The sequence below is a fragment of the Tyto alba genome, unplaced genomic scaffold (assembly GCF_018691265.1).
Source record: "Tyto alba isolate M040663 unplaced genomic scaffold, T.alba_DEE_v4.0 Super-Scaffold_13, whole genome shotgun sequence".
Taxonomy (NCBI): Eukaryota; Metazoa; Chordata; class Aves; order Strigiformes; family Tytonidae; genus Tyto; species Tyto alba.
In genome coordinates, this window is record NW_024881275.1 from 226,576 (window position 1) to 244,431 (window position 17,856).

At 48.0% G+C, this 17,856-nt stretch overlaps 1 protein-coding gene across 1 annotated transcript; it reads right to left on the reverse strand.

Annotated features, from left to right (window-relative positions):
- Nucleotides 1-828: 828 nt before the first annotated feature.
- Nucleotides 829-17,763, reverse strand: POLR1E (RNA polymerase I subunit E). Its single transcript, XM_033008197.2, has 12 exons — nt 17,670-17,763; nt 17,453-17,556; nt 16,038-16,114; nt 13,601-13,686; nt 11,584-11,639; nt 11,053-11,197; nt 8,268-8,375; nt 7,690-7,786; nt 6,815-6,948; nt 5,601-5,682; nt 3,915-4,046; nt 829-1,490 (listed from the first exon to the last, which is right to left on the reverse strand). Exons 1-12 carry the CDS (start codon nt 17,731-17,733, stop codon nt 1,331-1,333), a joined length of 1,245 nt encoding a protein of 414 aa, XP_032864088.1. The 5' UTR covers nt 17,734-17,763; the 3' UTR covers nt 829-1,330.
- Nucleotides 17,764-17,856: the final 93 nt, after the last annotated feature.

A 17,856-nucleotide genomic window follows, 5' to 3' on the forward strand; every position in this document is an offset into this window, starting at 1 on the left:
GGGGATCTCATCCATGTCTACAAATACCTGAATGGAAGGTGCCAAGAGCCAAGATGAGCCAGGCTCTTCTTGGTGGTGCCCAGTCACAGGACCAGAGGCCACGCGCACACACTGAAACACAGGAGGTTCCCTCTGAACATGAGGAAACACTTTTTACTTTGAGGGTGAATATGCACTGGCACAGGTTGCCCAGGAAAGTGATGGATTTTCTGTCACCGGAGATACTCAAAAGTCATGGTCCTGGGCACCTAGCTCTGTGTGGCCCTACTCGAGGTGGGGGACTGGACAAGGTGATCTCCAGACGTCCCTTCCAACCTCAACCACTGTGTGATAAAAACATTCCTATTGATTATCTGCAGCCTGTAATTCCCATGGCATTAATTATCCCCTAGCCAGAAGACTGGATGTTTGTGTCACTTCTAATGAGAGCTGTGAATAGTGGGTCATTAAGGTGTGTAAGGAGTTACTCTTAAATCTCCAAATGATATACTAAATCCAAATTACAATCTGAAGAAAAGACACTTCAATGAGAAGACTGCTCTTAACATCCCATGCTCCTTTTTTCACATAAGCTTTTTCTCTTGGAGGTAATCTTCAGCTTTTCACAAGCCCAATTCCTACAACCTTGCTTAACAAACACCCGCAATGAGGATTACAGGCCAGCAGCCCAGGACTAGAGTGAAAATGCTAAGAAAATAGCCCAGGAGTCTATCTTCCAAGGACCTGGAATCTACAGCTGTGGATTCAAACTAATTACCCTTTCTGAAGATGACACCAGCTCTGAGTCAGCAGAATTCTCCCTGCTTCAGGCAAGAATCCAGGCTAGGAAAAGTAGCAGAAGTATTTTATTCATGTGGCATCTTTACATTTTTTGAACACACAATTACACTGAAACTCTAGAGAAACAAGAACACACAGAGCCAAAAAGTTGTAAGCAACGCTTTGCTTGTTTCCCTCTTCCTATGCTTTCTACCCTGCATGTGTGAAAGAGAGGTAAAATGGGCCACAAGCCAACAGGCCACTGCCAGAACCAACCAGACAGTAAGTCAGTGGAGCACCTGCAGTTTCAAACAGTGTCCTCTTGCTCTGGCACAACCTACATCTTTCTCCTCTCATACAGGCAGGGCATTTCTACATAAATAGAAAAAAGCAGCAGTTTAAAGAAGTAAACATCTGTTCCAATCTAGCCTCAAGACAGGGTTTCAGCAGGGTCATGGAACTGGCTGTTCAGCATCAGCACAACAGAAAAAAGCATCCCCATGACTCTCTGTGTGCAGAACTGCAGATGAGAAAGGAACTCTTTTGCCCCTGCTCAGATGTCCTCGACATTTTAGTTCATTTTCTTGCGCTTCTGTCGGTCCCCTGGTGCCTTCTGCACAGGCAAGGGGAGAGAGAGAGTGCCCAGCTTGTGGTTCTGATTGTTCTCAAGTCCTGGCAGCCCCTTTGCCTTGGAGATCTTCAACCGCATGGCCTTTGCGACGTCCACCATCCTGGAAAACAGAAGAAAACACTGTGTCAGTGGGGCTTACAAGACTTCTGTACCATCACACTGCACAAAAGACCAACAGCCTTTTGCCTCAGGGGAGAAGCCAGTAGGCACGAGTGAGCAGGATTCTCTGCATCTGAAGGACACCATGGAGACAGAAGCTGGAAGTATCCAAAGTCTACAAGGTGCAGAATTTGTGGGGAGGCTAGGATGCTACTGAGATGTGCACCACCACCTCTGAGAGCACTATAAACCCACATTGCCGTACTCAATGGCCAGCTGACTTGAGAAAAAAATAATGCTGGTCTCCACTTCCCTACAAAGAGGAGAATAGGCATTATTTGTATTCAGCTGCTGCTGCTGGCAGCCCGTGGTTGCTTCCCAGTGCACTCATCTCCTGTGTGTGGTACAATGAATGAAACCTTCATTCACTGATGTACGGCACTAACACCTCCTCTTAGCCACTAAAATTCAGCATCCTTAGCTGTAAGAAGAGGGACTTGGTTGAGATGTGTAATGTGAAGAGGTTGGGCAGGACGGTGCAAGCCTGAACACACCTATAGGCTTGTCAAACAGAGAGAACAAAGTGCATCCAAAGGGGAAGCTAGCAGGGAAACAGGTGTCCAGGCCTCAGCCAGGGTCCTGGGAACACACAAGTTCCAGAATCCTTCCAGATGACTTTATCTTTGAAATAAAACAGATTCCATTGGGAATGATTCTTCAGTGAAACCTCCTATTCCAAGCAAGGTTCATCCCATCAGGTTGTTCAGGGCTATGTGTCCCTCCTCAATTTTTCCAACAGGTCCCAGTCTCCTCCACCCCTTTCTCATCCTATGCCTTGTGTTCCCAGGTCCCATACAGCAGCTAAGAACAAAACCCAGGCATCAATTGTGAAAATCAACATGGATTTGTTAAAAAGCTTAGTTCCAAAAAGAAAAAATAGATGAAAAACAATAGCCAATACTGCTGTTAAACCCACTACTACCCATCAAAGAATAAAGAACATAACTGGGGGCAAAATCAGAAGTAATTGCATCAAAGCTGACTAGGGAACTTGCAAAACCAAGAGGTGACCAAGAGCTCGGATAACTTCTGGTTATCACCAGACCTTAACATTCCTCAGCCAGAAACCCTAGGATAGTCCACAACGTTCTTCTCATCTGCAGTGAAGGGGTTATGTCCCTCCACAGTTCCTACCCAGCCACACAACCACTAAGCAATCCTGTTACAAAAGACCATTGTGACTGAGTTTGGAAGCACGTCTCCTTTACCATCACCCACAGAACAGGACAGCGTGGGAGAGAGGTACTAATGAGCATGGCTGAAATAATGGGGCCACCTGAACCCTTCCCAGACAGTGTTAACAAGCTGCCTGCTGAGCTGACGTCTGCTCACCTGGAGACTTCTCAGCAAGCACAGTGGACTGGTTGAGCAGTTCCGATCAATTCCTGATTTATTCTGCGGGGAGCCAGAGACACAGTCCAGCGCAAGCTGCAGGGGAAGAGCTCCCAGAGCCAGAGGAGCTGGCAGCAGGCTCCGACTGACACCTTCTGGGAAAAGCAGGTCTTGCAGCTACAGCAGGAGCATGACACTGAGGTATTCTTCCACAGAAAATTAGAGTCTAGGGAACAGCTGCCCCCAAAAGCCAACACAGCAAGGGTTGTTTGCCCTGAAGCTTATTCTGTGAGCTGTTTTCTACCCATTCATCTCCACCAACCCTGATTTGGCAAATCCTTATTTCAAATACTCTCTATAGAAGTTCTGCCTACAAGTCTTCCCCTTTGCTGAAAAGTCCAAGTTCATCATTATTTCAGAAAAACTCCTCGGTGCCAAGCCCTGAGTGGGTAAATTTCAGGGTCCTGGGACTCCTCCATGTAAACACCAACTACACACTCACAGTGTGACTGTGAGGAAACACCCCGGTCTGTTTCTAGTTTTCCTGTTGCAGTCAGCAGTAAACCTCCACTTACACCCAGACTGGTACCTAACTGGGACTGGAGCTATGCTGGAAGAAGGGGCACAGAGGACAGGAAGGTGAAGAGTGATGTGATTCATCAGCCAAGAAACAGAGCTGGGTGGTAGTGGACAGCTCTTGTCCTGGAATCTGCCCTGGCTGGCCACTGCAGTGCTGCCTGCCTCCATTTGCTTCCCTGCAGAGCAGCCCATTGATGCACCTGAGGACCTCTTTGCAGCAAGTCGCCTTTCAAAGTTTGGGACATACAACCACCCTCCTTTACCAGCACCAGAGCTTCAAATTAAGCTTCAACACACTCATGAAAGACAGAGTCCAATTAAAACAAAAGGAACTGCTAGCAGGTAATCCTGTACTACCCAGGTGCCAGAGAGGCTCCAGAGCTCACCCCTCAGGAGCTCTTTGTGGGAAGATCACAGTTTATCTCCTCAGGTATGAACAAACACGACAACTCACCTGCTTTCTTGGAGCTTCATGTCATTCTGCAGGACGGTGAGGTCTGTCTGGAAGTTGTTAATGTGCAGAGCCAATGCAATGACATATGCTGTGATTTTAGACTTTGATGATGCAGAGATTAAATTCTGGACACTGCATGGCAAGAGGGAGAACATGAGAGATGTGGAGTGTCAGTATAGCCAAAACATAACCCCCCAGGAGGTGCAGACACAACTGAAGCCCCAGTTAGACATGACTGACTTTTCCTAGACATCAAAGAAGAGCTCAAAGCAACACACCCCCCTGAACACAGGGACCTAACAGGCTTCCTTTTCCTCCTTACATGCCCCTGTTTCTCTTCAGAAGTGCAGGTCCCTGAGGTTGTTTATCACTATAAAGCCTTGACAAAATCAGCAACTAATGACACTGCAGTCTCTTTGGTACGCTGGTCCTTCGCAGGAAAGGGAAAGCAAAGGGAAGCTGTTCCGAAAGCATTTAGTTTAACTACTAACGGAACCTCAAATATGCAATCCACACAAAGCAGATCCCTGGTTGCCAGTCCTCTGGGAGCATGTGACTGCTCATCACTGGTTTGAGCCTTGAGACAAAAGCTGGCCCATTTGGACTCAAATTCTCCATCCTCGTCTAATTAACAGCAGCAGTGCAGCTGTGCAATAGCTGGGCAGCAGCATTTTGCCCCTTCTAGGCAGAGAGGCTGTTGGTTCCCCAAGTGTGGGGAAGGCACTATGGCAAGAGTGAGGTAACTATTCACTCTCACCTGTATTTTGGTGCTTCCCCTCAACAGGATTGCTGAAAATGTTTATCCAGATCTATAACTGCTTAGTTGTAAGTGGCATCCATCTGAAGGCTGCAGCCAAGGGCCGTCTGGTCAAAGACAGCCTCCAACAGCTGCCCTCACACCCCACAGCTGGCTCTGACACTGCTGGAAGCGGGACCCTGCAGGAGCTTCCCAGCCTCTGCTCCAGCCACGGGGGGCTGGCCTCTCCTGGCTGACCCCACCTCACTATACCAACCCCTGTCACTGCTGGCGGGGCAACGCCTCGGCAAAGCTTAGGCAGAACTCTGGCCAGTAGCCATATGGGTTCAAAGGTGCGGGTCTCAGCCCAGGCAAGTTAGCCAGCGCAAACCTTTATACAGTTTTGTCTGTGTAGGTTTCAATAGAGAATCTAAATAAGTCATGCCTAGGTTCATGTAAAAGCACCCCTGTTATGCTAATTAAACTATGTCAGTGTAAAAGAAGCTCAAACTGCTATTTAGCCACTGCACTACCTCTGCACTGACCCACTCAGGGATGGTGGAAACATACAGGCAGACAGCTGCCTGTTTAGCTGCACAGCTGAGCGTCGGCTGCAAAGCAAGCACCCACTTTGCCATCCTGCACCCAGAAATGGTCAGGCAGACGGCTGAGCACCCCATTTGGTCATGCTAGCTAAATCCACAGGTGCAGGCCTGCTTTTGCACATATGATCTTGCTTGTCCCAGTCACATTTTAGACCTGTGCTGTGTAAAACAGTCACCAGCCACGATTGGTGGTGATGTTCTGCAGGGCTGTGGGCGTGAAGCAAGAGAAGCTACTGCTACCTTCCATTTTGGTGGGAGGTTTCCTGATCATGTGTCCATGGCCCTTCAGGCTGACCTCCGCTGCATCTCTGCCTCAAGAACATCAAAGCAAACATAGTTCCTTACCTGCCATTGTCGTAGGTCAGTGAAGTGAAATCCTTCATGAGTTTCCTGCTGATAATGTGTGGGCATTCAGGACCCATTGGATCTAGGACAGAAAGGGGTTTTGCATTGGAAATGAGAAACACATACTCCTTCTTGCACTGCCCATCTCCAGCCATTATAATAGCACATTTATTACCACAACATTTATTGCCTCTTCCCAACAATGCAGAGAACCCTAAAGGGAACCTGGGCATTTGATTTCTAGGTCTCACCATTCTTCAGGTCTGAGAGAAGCTCCCAACAGCTTTTATTTTCTTTACAAATGTGATCTCCCACTTCAATACTACACTATCTAAATGTGTGCATGTGTGCCAATGCATATATTTATTTCAGTAGATGGTCCTGTCACAAAATATTATTAAAACTGAAACCACACCACCAAATTCCTACTAGCACCAAGACTAGTCACTTCCACACCCTCCTTGACTAAGTCCTAAAGGGTGAGTCCTGTGTCTCCGGCAATGCAGGAGGATATTTACAGCCAGGCTTGACATTTCTTCCTCCGTCACCCCCTGCCATTGGAAACGCTAACAATGTCATTTTCAGCAATGACAAGGAAACTCGGGTACACAAGTTCTATGGAAAGTGGCAAGTCTTTAAAATCTCAACCAAAATATTTTGTGCAGTGCTTTTGAGAACAGCAGTTCCTGCCATTTTTAAAGCAAGATCCTGAATACAACAGAGGTGTGATCCCTGTGATCCACAGCTTGAGCTAAAAAGCAAAGGATGATGAAAACATTCTCAAAAGCACAAATAGATATAGAAAGGATGTATTGTGTATTGTATGCCTCTTGCACCTCGAATACAGAGTTTTTAAGTTTTTAAATGTTTTTAAGTGCAGAACTATCAATAAACTAGAAAGAATCTCAAAACTTCCAATCTAAGATACCCTGTCTCCTAACAAGAGGATCCCATGGTGGCATGCTGATGCATGGCAGTTACAAAGGGATGGAAAAGAATTAGACATACACCTCCCAGCAGACACAGATCTAACAATCCTCAACAACATGGAGATCCTCAACCTCAGTATGAAACAGGCTGAAAGCAACTGCTGCAGCTAGCTGTTTGGTCACACAGCTCATTCTGGGCTGCTTTACCATTTTCTACTGCAGTAATTACAAACCAAGACTCAGCAGGTATCATCTTAAAAGTGGAGGAACTGAAAACTCTCTTACGCTTCTTCTTGATCACTTTCAGGTAGCTGAACTTAATAAGGGTGTCCAGGAACCAGAGGCATCGGGCTTTGTGATCTCTGCTCTTCTCATCAGTAGGCAGGAACTTCAGCTCCTCCAAAACAAAGGAGCAATGGCTGAAGGAGAAAGAGGGGGAGAATGAGGCTCAAAGGACCAGGAACCAGTTTATGTCATCAGGAGACACTTCTGTAACTTCAATGCTCAGCTGTTGAGAAGCATTCCTGGGACACCTATAAAGGACAGCCCAGGACACTGCTTTGTGAGAACACTTTCCTGTCAATGCACATCATGTTCCACCAGCCCCTTTCAGTGTGCAGTTACTAAGAAAGTCCCTGCACTGCAGAAACTGCAGGCTTTCTACTTCAGCACAGGCAGACAGGACGCACAGGGAGTGACCTTTTCCTGCTCACTTCAGCCCCTCAGCACAAGGGCTTAACAGCTGTAAGTCTACATCCATGTCAGCTTGCCAAGCCACAGCAAACTTCACATAAAGTCTGTACTTGGCTCACAGAGTGCCCAGCCACAGGCGTATCATGCTCTGCACATTCTGTGGTCCATCTTCTAGGTGCCTGTCTTCAGACCCCACTTTGGATTTCTCCACTTTTGTCCTCTGCAATCAGCTCCCCACAGGGCAGCCATGCTGCCGTGCACACAACTTCCTCACCTGTACATAACTATATCCACATTCCCCAAGGTAGGTGTTGCTCAGCCATGCTTGGATCAATGTCCTCCCTCTGCACTGAAAAGATTAGCCTGGGTGCAGTGGAGCTGGCAGCACTAGCCATCCTTCCCCACAAAAACCTACAGTTTCATAAGGCCCACCTCGACTATTACAAGGCTGTCTGCAGCAGCATTACCTTTTATCTTCCTTTTTCTTGGCGATTTCTTCTGCAGTGATGTTAACAAAGGCTGCTGCTGGTGCCTGCAATGCTTCATACTCTGCTGGGGACAGAACTGGAAGGACTTTAAGGAAAAGAACAAGCGTGCCTTTGCTTTCCCCTCTGGCCTGAACAGCCCACAGTGAGATAAACTCTACCCACTCTCACTTTAAGAGGTGTGGGGCAGGAAGGAAATAATTATAAGTAGGCAGGATGTAGTGACAAGACTTGGGAGATGGCCAATAACAAAGGTCTCTGAAGGACTGTGGCTCGACCACAAGCCACTTCTCCTGCATGGCTGACCTCACTGCTGTCCCCAGTCAAACCACTGCCCCTGGGGAGGCAACAGCATCCTGCTCTCTGTAGGAGAGAGGCAGGATATGGGACTTACAGGCCCCAAAATCTTAACATATCATGCCCCTGCTCCCAGCTTTTGGTGTGTGAAGGGGAGAAGGCTTGGCTCATTCACATGCCTGGCAGCACTCAGTCCCATGTGCCAGACCACTGACACAGAGGCTTACAGGTGTGGGAAACCACTCTGATGCAGAAAAAGATACTGTCCTCAAACTTGTAAACATCTTCTGGTTTGTCAGCATCTTCATTACATGGCGGGAGGAAGATGGAGATGTTTTGTACATCATCTTGGGCCACATCCTGGATCAAAGCTTTGGAGGGAAGCAGGAGAGAGTATTTGGACCATGCAAACAAAACCACAAGAGAATGTGACGACAACTCAAATTCTTCCTTTAAACACGAGTCTACTCAATGGTGGTTCTTGGGTCAACACCGATTTACTTACATCCGGAGTTTTAAAACTCCAGTTTAGTTTACCTCACTTGGGACAGCAGTAAGGAAAACGCTACGGCTGTTGCCTGTTTTGTTTCATTACTGCCACGTGTAGGTGCTGACTGTACAGAAAGCATTCCAGTAGGCACAGAAAGGCCAAGAGCTTCTGATATGCCTGCTATGTATTCAGCATGCTGGATTTCAGACAGGTGTCATCACTTCTACCAAGAACTTTCTGCTCCTTAAAATTTAGAAAAGCCATTCCAGACTAGAGAAAATTCTAGGAAAGAAGTGCACCAAGACCAACTAGTTGCTCCTGCCGCACCTCTTGCCTGCAGGGTGGGCAGAATATGGTTTTGGCACCCTGGGTTCCAATGGACATCCATTTGGCACGAAGCAGCTCTGAGAGCAGTCACTAGCCAACCTGGAATAGAAGGTTCTATAGTAGTCATGGTTTCAGCTAAGAAAAAGCTAATTATCCCTCTCAGCAACTGGAACAGCGCTGTGTTTTGGATTCAGTATGGTATTTGGTTTGAGAAGAATGTTGATAATACACTGATGTTTTTAGTTGTTGCTAACAAATCAAAGACTTTTCAACTTCCCATGTCCTGTCTATGCACAGGTACACAAGAAGCTGGGCAGGAGCAACAGACCCAAACTGGGCAGTGAAATATTCCCTTATCATGTAACATCATGCTCAGTATATAGGGGATGGTGGGTGGGAAGCTCTCTCTCTTCTGGGATTGTGGTTTGGGGATTTTCATTCCTCTGGGATCACAAGCCAGAATGGGCTGGGCATCGGTTGATGGGTGGTGAGCAATCCCACTGTGCATCACTCGTTTGTATATTATATTATTACTATTATTATTTTAATTTTACTTCATTTCAATTATTAAACTGTTTTTTATCTCAACCTATGAGACCCCTTCCCTCTATCCCTCCAATTCACTCCACCAGCTCCAGTTCAGGGGGAAGGTGAGTGAGTGGCTGTGTGGTGTTGTGCTGCCAGCTGGGTTTAAATCATGACAACAGACAACAAATCTCTCTCTCATTCATAGCCAATGAAACTCAGAATCCCAGAAGTGCTGGTGGAAAGGAGCTCTGGAGGTTGTCTGTTGAGCCTCCTGCTCAGAGTAGGACTGTACAGCACTAGATCAGGGCAGTCCTGCCAAAGCTTAGGGTAAGGAACTGGAAGAATCAATGCCTCACACATTCCTCAACACAGAAGCATCAAGGACTAGTTGGGGCCTTTGTGAATAGTCTAAGGAATGCTTCCCAGCTGCTGTAGTGCCAAATTCCTTATATAAGCCTCAAAAACGACTGATAAGCTAAATGCTGGAGAATTACCCAAGAAGAAAAAAACTGAGGAAGAAGTAAAGGTGGTAGGAGGGAGAAAAACCACCTCTCTCCCGTGGAAATAAGTTCGTGGAATGCCTGCCTCTCTCGGTCTAGTGTGCTAATCAGCTGATAAGATGAACTTAAAAGTCCACAGAAAGCTTTCCTATGTGTGCACCCACCACCCAAGATAACCAGACATGAGACAATGCTGGAACCTCAGGTGGTGACTGGACTCTTCCTCTCTTTTCCTTTTATTTTCTTTCTTATCTATTTATCAGTAAGAGACCACATGGACCCACTGCAACTTGTGCTGCTGACCCCTGTTGGCACTGTTGAGAAGGGTTTGGCTCTGACGGCCCTTCAGGTGGCTGTGGGCTGCTGTTAGATCCTCCTTGGCCCCCTCTTTGCCAGCCTAACTAAGCCTGGCTCCCTTTGCCTCTCCTTGTCAGCTGTGTGCTCCAGGCCCCTGCCCATCCTTGCTGCCCTGCCATGACTCCTCTGTCATTTCTCCACCTCCTTCTTGATCAGGGCAGGGGTGCAGTGGGGTGGCACAGGCTGGATAATCTAATACAGATGCAGACTCACCAGCATTCAGCAGGAAGGTTATCAACTCTCCTTGAAACATCACCTCAGTGTGATGCTTTGGTTAGTTCCCTGTAGTAGTGACAATAATTATTGTTGAGGCTACGGTAGGCTCCTCTTTGCTGCAGGTTCTTCCACAGCAGAAGCCTAAGGCCATCAGCCTGGCTCACAGCAGCACTAGGGATGGCACCTGATGGGGCTGTGACCCATCAAGCCATGGGTCCACGTGGACCCACAGACATGACACTGTGAAGCCAGAGTACAGTTCACCTTAATGAACATTCAGCATCAAAGTTCAGAGCAGGTGAATGTACTGCCTTTATTCCAGCAAACTGATATCCAGGGACTCTCAGGAGAGCTCCCAACAATGGCCAGGGAAGGACACCGACACCACAGGAACCTTGCCTCATTCAGGCAACTCCCGTACCAAGTCTAGCAGGATCAGAAGGAAGCAGTTCCTTTTCCACCAGAAAGATCTGCAAGTTCCTCCACATGTGTCTTTCTCAGCTGTTAGAACAGCTGCTTCCTTGGACACTTGAAGAAAACCCCTTTCTTCTTCCTACCACACTTGGCAAGGAACAGACAAAAATAGGCACTTCTGATTGCCTTCATTAAATCCTGAGACAATATTCTTACCTGTTACTCCCTTTGCATCTATAATGTTTGCTGCTGCTTTTGTCACAGCTGTACTCAGAATATCATTGCCCACTGCATTCATTCGCCGAGAGTTCAGAGCTCGCTTCTGCTTGCTGGTACCAAAGGCCTCAATGCACAGATCCATCTGTGCAAGGGAGACACAAAACATATTGCTGAACTGAAGACGCTTTGCACCTAAGAGGAAGACTCAGCTAACCACCACTTGTTCCACATTCACATTCTCTAAGAAAATTTCAAACATTTCACTGTGCACAATCCAGCCATGCAACAAGCACCGATTTGCAGTGGGGCAGAAGTTACTAGCATTGTAATCAAGCCTAAAATAATTATGAAAATACTGCCAAGTTAGGCACTGATAAGGTGCTGTCCCACACACATCCAAGGCACAGAGTGCTGAACCTGCACAGGTTTACCCTGCAGTAAAACAAACATCAGAATATCGGACAAGTATCACCTGCCACTGTTAGCTGGCGAATCACAGTAGAATATAATATAGGGGTTCAATTTTACCTTCTCCCTGTACGATTTATTCTGATAATCCTTCATGTCGTCAGGTATTAAATTATCTGTAAGAGAAGAAAAGTTATGCTTGGCTTACAGCAGCCAGGACAGCACATGCATTCAGGCTATAACCCATTACTGAAAGACTTGGCATATCGCTTCATGATCTCCACAGGACTTTGTCAATTAAAGACTACACTGAATGTGAGTGTGTACCTAGAAAAAAACCTGAAAGGCAGGCCAATTTTTGCTATAAAGCCTACGAGTAGAGCCTATTGTGGCTGCACCTCTGCGTTAACGTATCTAATGTGAACCTGGGGGGAGGCCTGGGAGCTGAGGGAGACACCTCTGCAAGTACCGAGGTCAGTGGAAGAAAGGAGGAAGAAGGGGGAAGATTCGACAGAAAAAAGACCCTCCTGCAGCCTGTGGTGAGAGGGCAGGCCGTGTCCTGCAGCCATGGACTTCACTGGTGGAACAGATGCCAACCTGCAGCCTGTGGAGGAGCCCAGAGGGGAGCAGAGGGCTGAGCTCCAACAAGGCTGGGACTCTGAGGGTAGGGACCCACGCCGGACCAGTTTGGTGCCGAGAGGACTCCAGCTCGTGGGAAGGACCCATGCTAAAGCAGCAGGGGAAGGGATGCAGCTCATGGGAAACACCCACGCTGGAGCATCTCGGGAAGAACTGCAGCCCACAGCAGGAACACATGCTGGAGTAATGTGGAGTTGCACCCTGAGGGGAGGACCCACACTAGAACAGTCTGGGAAGAGCTGCAGCCCACAGCAGGAACCCACTCTGGAGTAGTTTGGGAAGAGTTGCAGATTGCAGGGAAGACCCACATAAAAGCAGTTTAGGAATAGCTGCAGGCCTTGCAAGTACACACACTGGAGCATATCGGGAAGAGCTGCAGCCCACAGCAGGAACCCATGCTGGAGTAATTTGGGAAGAGTTGCAGCTTGCAGGAAAGACCCACATAGAAGCAGTTTAGGAAGAGCTGCAGCCCTTGGGAAGGACCCATGCTGGAGCAGTTTGGGAAGAGCTGCAGCCCACAGCAGGAACCCATGCTGGAGGAGTTTGGGAAGAGCTCTAACCCACAGCAGGCATCCACGCTGGAGGAGTTTGGGAAGAGCTCTAACCCACAGCAGGCATCCACGCTGGAGTAGTTTGGGAAGAGCTGCAGCCGATGGGAAGGACCCACACTGGAGCAGGTCAGGAAGTGCTGCCCATGCTGGAGCAGTCTGGGAAGAGCTGCAGACTGTGGCAGGCACTCATTCAAAGAAAGTTTGTGGACTGTCTCCTGTGGGAGGGAGCCCACTCTGGTGCAAGGAAAGTGTGTGAGTATTTCCCCCCCTTAGGACAAAGGACCGGCAGGACTGGCAGCAACCCCTCACCCCCTGCCCCCTGAGTTGCTGCATGAGAGGAGGTAGATAAACCAGGAGCAAAGCTGAGCCTGGGAAGAAGTGAGGTTTGGGAAGTCTTTTTAAGATATGGTTACACTTCTCACTGTTCTGCTTTGTGTGTTAAGTGTTATGGTTGTTAGTGTTTGAATTAAAGTGGTGGGTTTTTTCTTCTCCTAACTAGCCTGTCTTTTGCCTGTAACTGTAATTGGTGAGCACTCCTCCCTGCTCTTATCTTGGTTCCTGAGCCTTTTGCTTTATTTTCTCCTTCCCCTTCCTGAGGGGGAAGGAGTGAGCAAGTAGATGTATGTGCTCAGTTGCTCTCTGGGCTCAAACCACAACCCTCCAGCACTTCCACCTTCTCACCTGTAACACTCTGCCTAATCTTCACCCTAAATTTCACCTTGCTTCCTCCCCCCTCTGTTTTTCACATCATACAGGGCCTTAGAATGAGACTGTAATGTACCCTCCTTCCTCCACGGTGAGTGAATAAGGCAGAAATGAGGGAAAAAGCAGCCAGGGAGACAACACAGAACGCTGCTGTCGGCAACCAGGCAGTCAATAGTTGAATACATACATAGGTGTAGCATGCTGTGAGTCTGGTACTGGGGTTAAACATAGTGTCTTCCTACCTGACAGTAAAGGTTGCATGTTGAATATTTCAGCATTATAGACTTCCATTTGCCCAGAGTCCTTGTTTAACACACCAACAAAATACCTGGGAAGAACAGGGGCAAGTGATTAGTGAGACTGAGTCCAGTGGAAGCAATGTTTTAAAATAAATGGTAGAGAGCCATGTGTATTCCCCATCCCCTGTCTCTAAAATAGGATAATTTCTCTCGGGTAAATTCCTTTTCATCCCACATTTCAGAATTGGAAGCCCAAATGGCTTGTGCTGCTCCTCACCATGTCTCGTGACCCACAAGGAACAGGATGTATGTCACCCTTGGCTGAAGCTGAGGGTATCAACTGCACTGGTTTCCTATCCAGCCAGAAGAGTTCATTCCACAAGAACCCTTCTGACTGGTACCTGACCTTGCTCTGCTCTGTAATACATCTTCCTAAAACTCGGGACACACTTTCTGAAGACAAAACCCACTTGCACAACAGGCTGTCTGTTGCAGTTGGAGCAATACTCTCTATGCAGCTGCTTTCAGAGGGGCTGCCTGAGTACAGTGGGAATCACAGCACCTCACTGATTGGAAAGGATCTCTGGGCGGATCCTGCTGTCTCAGGAAGCCCAGAGGTTTGGCAGACTCACTGACTTCCCACTCAGAATAAACTGGGCTGTTTGCTCAGAGACGGTTTCTGCTCTCTGTTACACCCACATTAGCAGTTGTGAGTGTACAGTTTTAGGCTGACAGCTGTCAAAAGCTATGGGAATGGATCCACTGGAGGAAATCCTCATGCATGCAGCTGAAACAGATGTGGGAGGAAAGGGACGGAAGGATGGGGTGGGAAAACCTGAAAGAAAAGCAACAAATTACTTAATTGATTCTTGCCTGCACCTCTGGAGGTCCTAAGGCATGCGCACACTTAATGCAAGACTAATACCTGAAGCCAAGCATTTACCAGCAGTTAGCTTGCCTTGTTAGTTTTCATGGCTCAGTATCTCCAAAGGTGCAGGCAAGAACCACTTAAGCCACTAAAACCATCTAATAATCAGAGTTCAGAAAGAGTGCTAAATCTGCCTAGAAAAGATACTGCATTGATACCTGTATCATACCTATTCATTAAACTAAATGTATCTCTCCAAATTCGAGAATAAAAAGCCCCTTGGTGCCTTTTTTCAGCTAAAGTATCTTAAACTGAAGACTGTTGTAACTGCAGGTCCCGCTCTCCTGGTTTCACTTCTCAGATCAAAGATTAGTGCTAGCATGTTTTGACGAACTCTTTGCAGAGGTAAAAGCAATTGTTTTTACAGAATTATAGAATAGAGTATTTCAGTGGGAAGGGACCTACAATTATCTAGTCTAAATATGCTGATCAATTCAGGGCTGACCAGAAGTTAAAGCATGTTGTTAAGGGCATTGTCTAAATGCCTCTTGAACACTGACAGGCTTGGGGCATCGACCACCTCTCTAGGAAGCCTGTTCCAGGGTCTGACCAGCCTCTTGGTAAAGAAATGCTTCCTAATGTCAAGTCTTAATCAGAACGTAGGACCACCAGTGCACTAACATCTGAAAGCACCTCCTCCTCCTAACAGTTTTACACAACTGCTCTTCACTCCCTCACCTGTACTTTTAACTAGTCAGACACGACAAGGTCAGTGCAGTCCAACTAGGGAAGGGGTGAGCAACGAGAGCAAACCGTGCTGGGCAACTGGAGTGGAGCCACAGAGCAGAGTAAGTGGAACCAAGATCCTGACACAGCCAGCACATGCATTTCAGTGTTGTGTAGGCTAGTAGAAGCAGTAACACGCATCAAAAGAGAAAAGAAACACCTTTGGTTAGAACAAGACAAGATTATTTCACATTGGCTCGCCACCCTTTGGTGATTCTTCTACTAGAAAACGAGAAAGATCTCACACGCAGAATACTTAAGGGCCAGTGAGATCTGCCTCAATGCCACAAAGGTCACACTCTTAAACCAGGACACGTAAAGGCTGGTGATTTCACCAATGCTTCCTTTTACAGTGTGTGGCACAGGCAGATTATCAGGTCACATAGCAGCATTGTGCTGTGGCCCTGAAGTCAAACCGTGATTAATGACCCAGGGGTTTCCTGGGAAGCGGATCATGATCTTGGTGATTTCCATCTTAGTTTCTTAATAACAAAGCTGTTATTCCTAGGTTTTGGCTACATCAGATCATCTCCTCACCCTCTCCTTCACAAGACCATTTCAGATGCACTCTTTGTACGTAATCACAACCTCCAATGGGACATAACATGCACAAACAATGCAGCTGCTAGGTCTGGAGTCTCCTGTCAAAATCCTCTGGATTCAAATCACAGACTCCATGGGAGCTTCTGAACCAGCTTCAGGAAAGGCTGCCAGGAACTCTGTGCCTGAGCAATTCCTCTGCTGTCACCTCCACGTTCCTGCTGTCATTTTGCCAGCAACCCGTACCTGCATAGTGAGTTACATTTCAAAACTCCGCTGTCAAAGTTATTCCCCACATATGAAAGTCTTTCAGTTTCTGAGACCTGAAAAACAAAGAAAAATTAATTGAATATCTTCTTATAATGTAATTTAACAGCAACAACAAAAAAAACTTTGGTAAAGAATTCACTGTGTTCACTGTGTATACATAACACAACAGATTTTGCGATCAAATGGACCCGAGTAGTTGTTAAGTAACAGCTTTTAACTCTCAAATGTTATTTACCTTCAGGTTATTAAAATAAATCACACACACAACTTCAATAAAACAACCTTCTCCTGAGAATACACAACCATGTATCCATCAACATTTTTCAAATAATCGTGTTGAGTTCTGATGGAAAGGTCACTAACTCTCACACGTCACTCTCAGTATCATTATATCAGACCTTTCCGCACTGCATTATTCAGGCTCCTTTCCGTTCCAACAGTCGACCCGCAATGCCAGGCCTGAGGGAGCACGGTCTGATCCTGACGTGCCCTGCAGAAACCACCGTGCCCCGACACCTGGCAGGGCTGCAGGACCCGCACCCGCCTCCCCGGGGTCCCAGGACAGGATGGGTCCCGCAGAGGGGTGGGCAGGGAGCCTGGCTTGCCAGCACAGAGCATTCTGCGGGGCATGGGGAGGCCTCCCCACATCGCGCCCACCTCCGCTGCGGTGGCAGCCCGCGTGAGAGACAGAACCGTTCCTGAAATCCCAGAGGTTTTGTGAAAGTTGGAGAACGGCTGTCCCTCTCATGCAGGCTGGGGCTAAACTCTACTTTTTCTCTATTTTTTTTTTTTTCATTTGCTGCAGATCAAAGCTCCATGAGCCTTGCTCACTATATATAATGATGTCATATATATATTATAATGATATCATATATGTATTTATAATGAGTATATAATCAGCATATATATATGACTATATATAATGCTGGCTATATATATCTAATGACTATATATAATGCTGGCATATATACATAATGACGTCATATAGATAGAATGACTGTATATAATGACAGCATGTTTATATATATGACTATATATACACTGACGGCATATATATATATGACCATATATACTGACTATATATAATAACGGCATGTATATATGTGACTATACATAATGGCTGTATATAACGCCGCAGCCAGAGCAGGGCAGCAGGCCGGAGCTGCGAGGTTTCCCGCTCCTGCTGGCGGGAGCTGCCGCGACCGCACCCACGAGGGCAAAAAATGGGTGAAAACCCGTCACAACCGGCCGGGGCGGGTGAATACATGCGGAAAAGGACGAGCTGTCCGTAGGTCTGTCTACGGGGCTGCCGAATCTCACAGCGCCGTGTCCGCCGTTCTGCCTCGCACGCCCCCGGGGCTGCTCCCCCCCCTCCCCGGGCGGGCCCTTACCACGATCTTCCGGTGCTTCCTCCGGGGATGGCCCGCGTCCCTGTGCCGGTAGACGGTGAACCGCACCGAGTCGGCCCGCCGCAGCCTGCCGTTGGAGAACCGCACTGCGAGGCGGCAAAGGGAGAAGCCGTGAGCCCGGGCGGCGGCCCCGCTCCCGCCGGCCCCGCTCCCGCCGGCCCCGCTCCCGCTGCCGCTGCCGCTCCCGTCCCCGACTCACCCAGCACCGCCGGCTGCTCCTCCCCGGGGGTGCCCCGGTAGCGCCATGTGGCTGCGGCGGCCATGGCGGCGGGCAGCGACGGGCGGGGCGGGGCTTCACGGGGCGGGGCGGGGCCTGCAATGGCGAAGCATACCAGGGCGGGGCGGGGTCTGCTGGGAGGGGCGGGGCTTCACGGGGGGGGCATGCC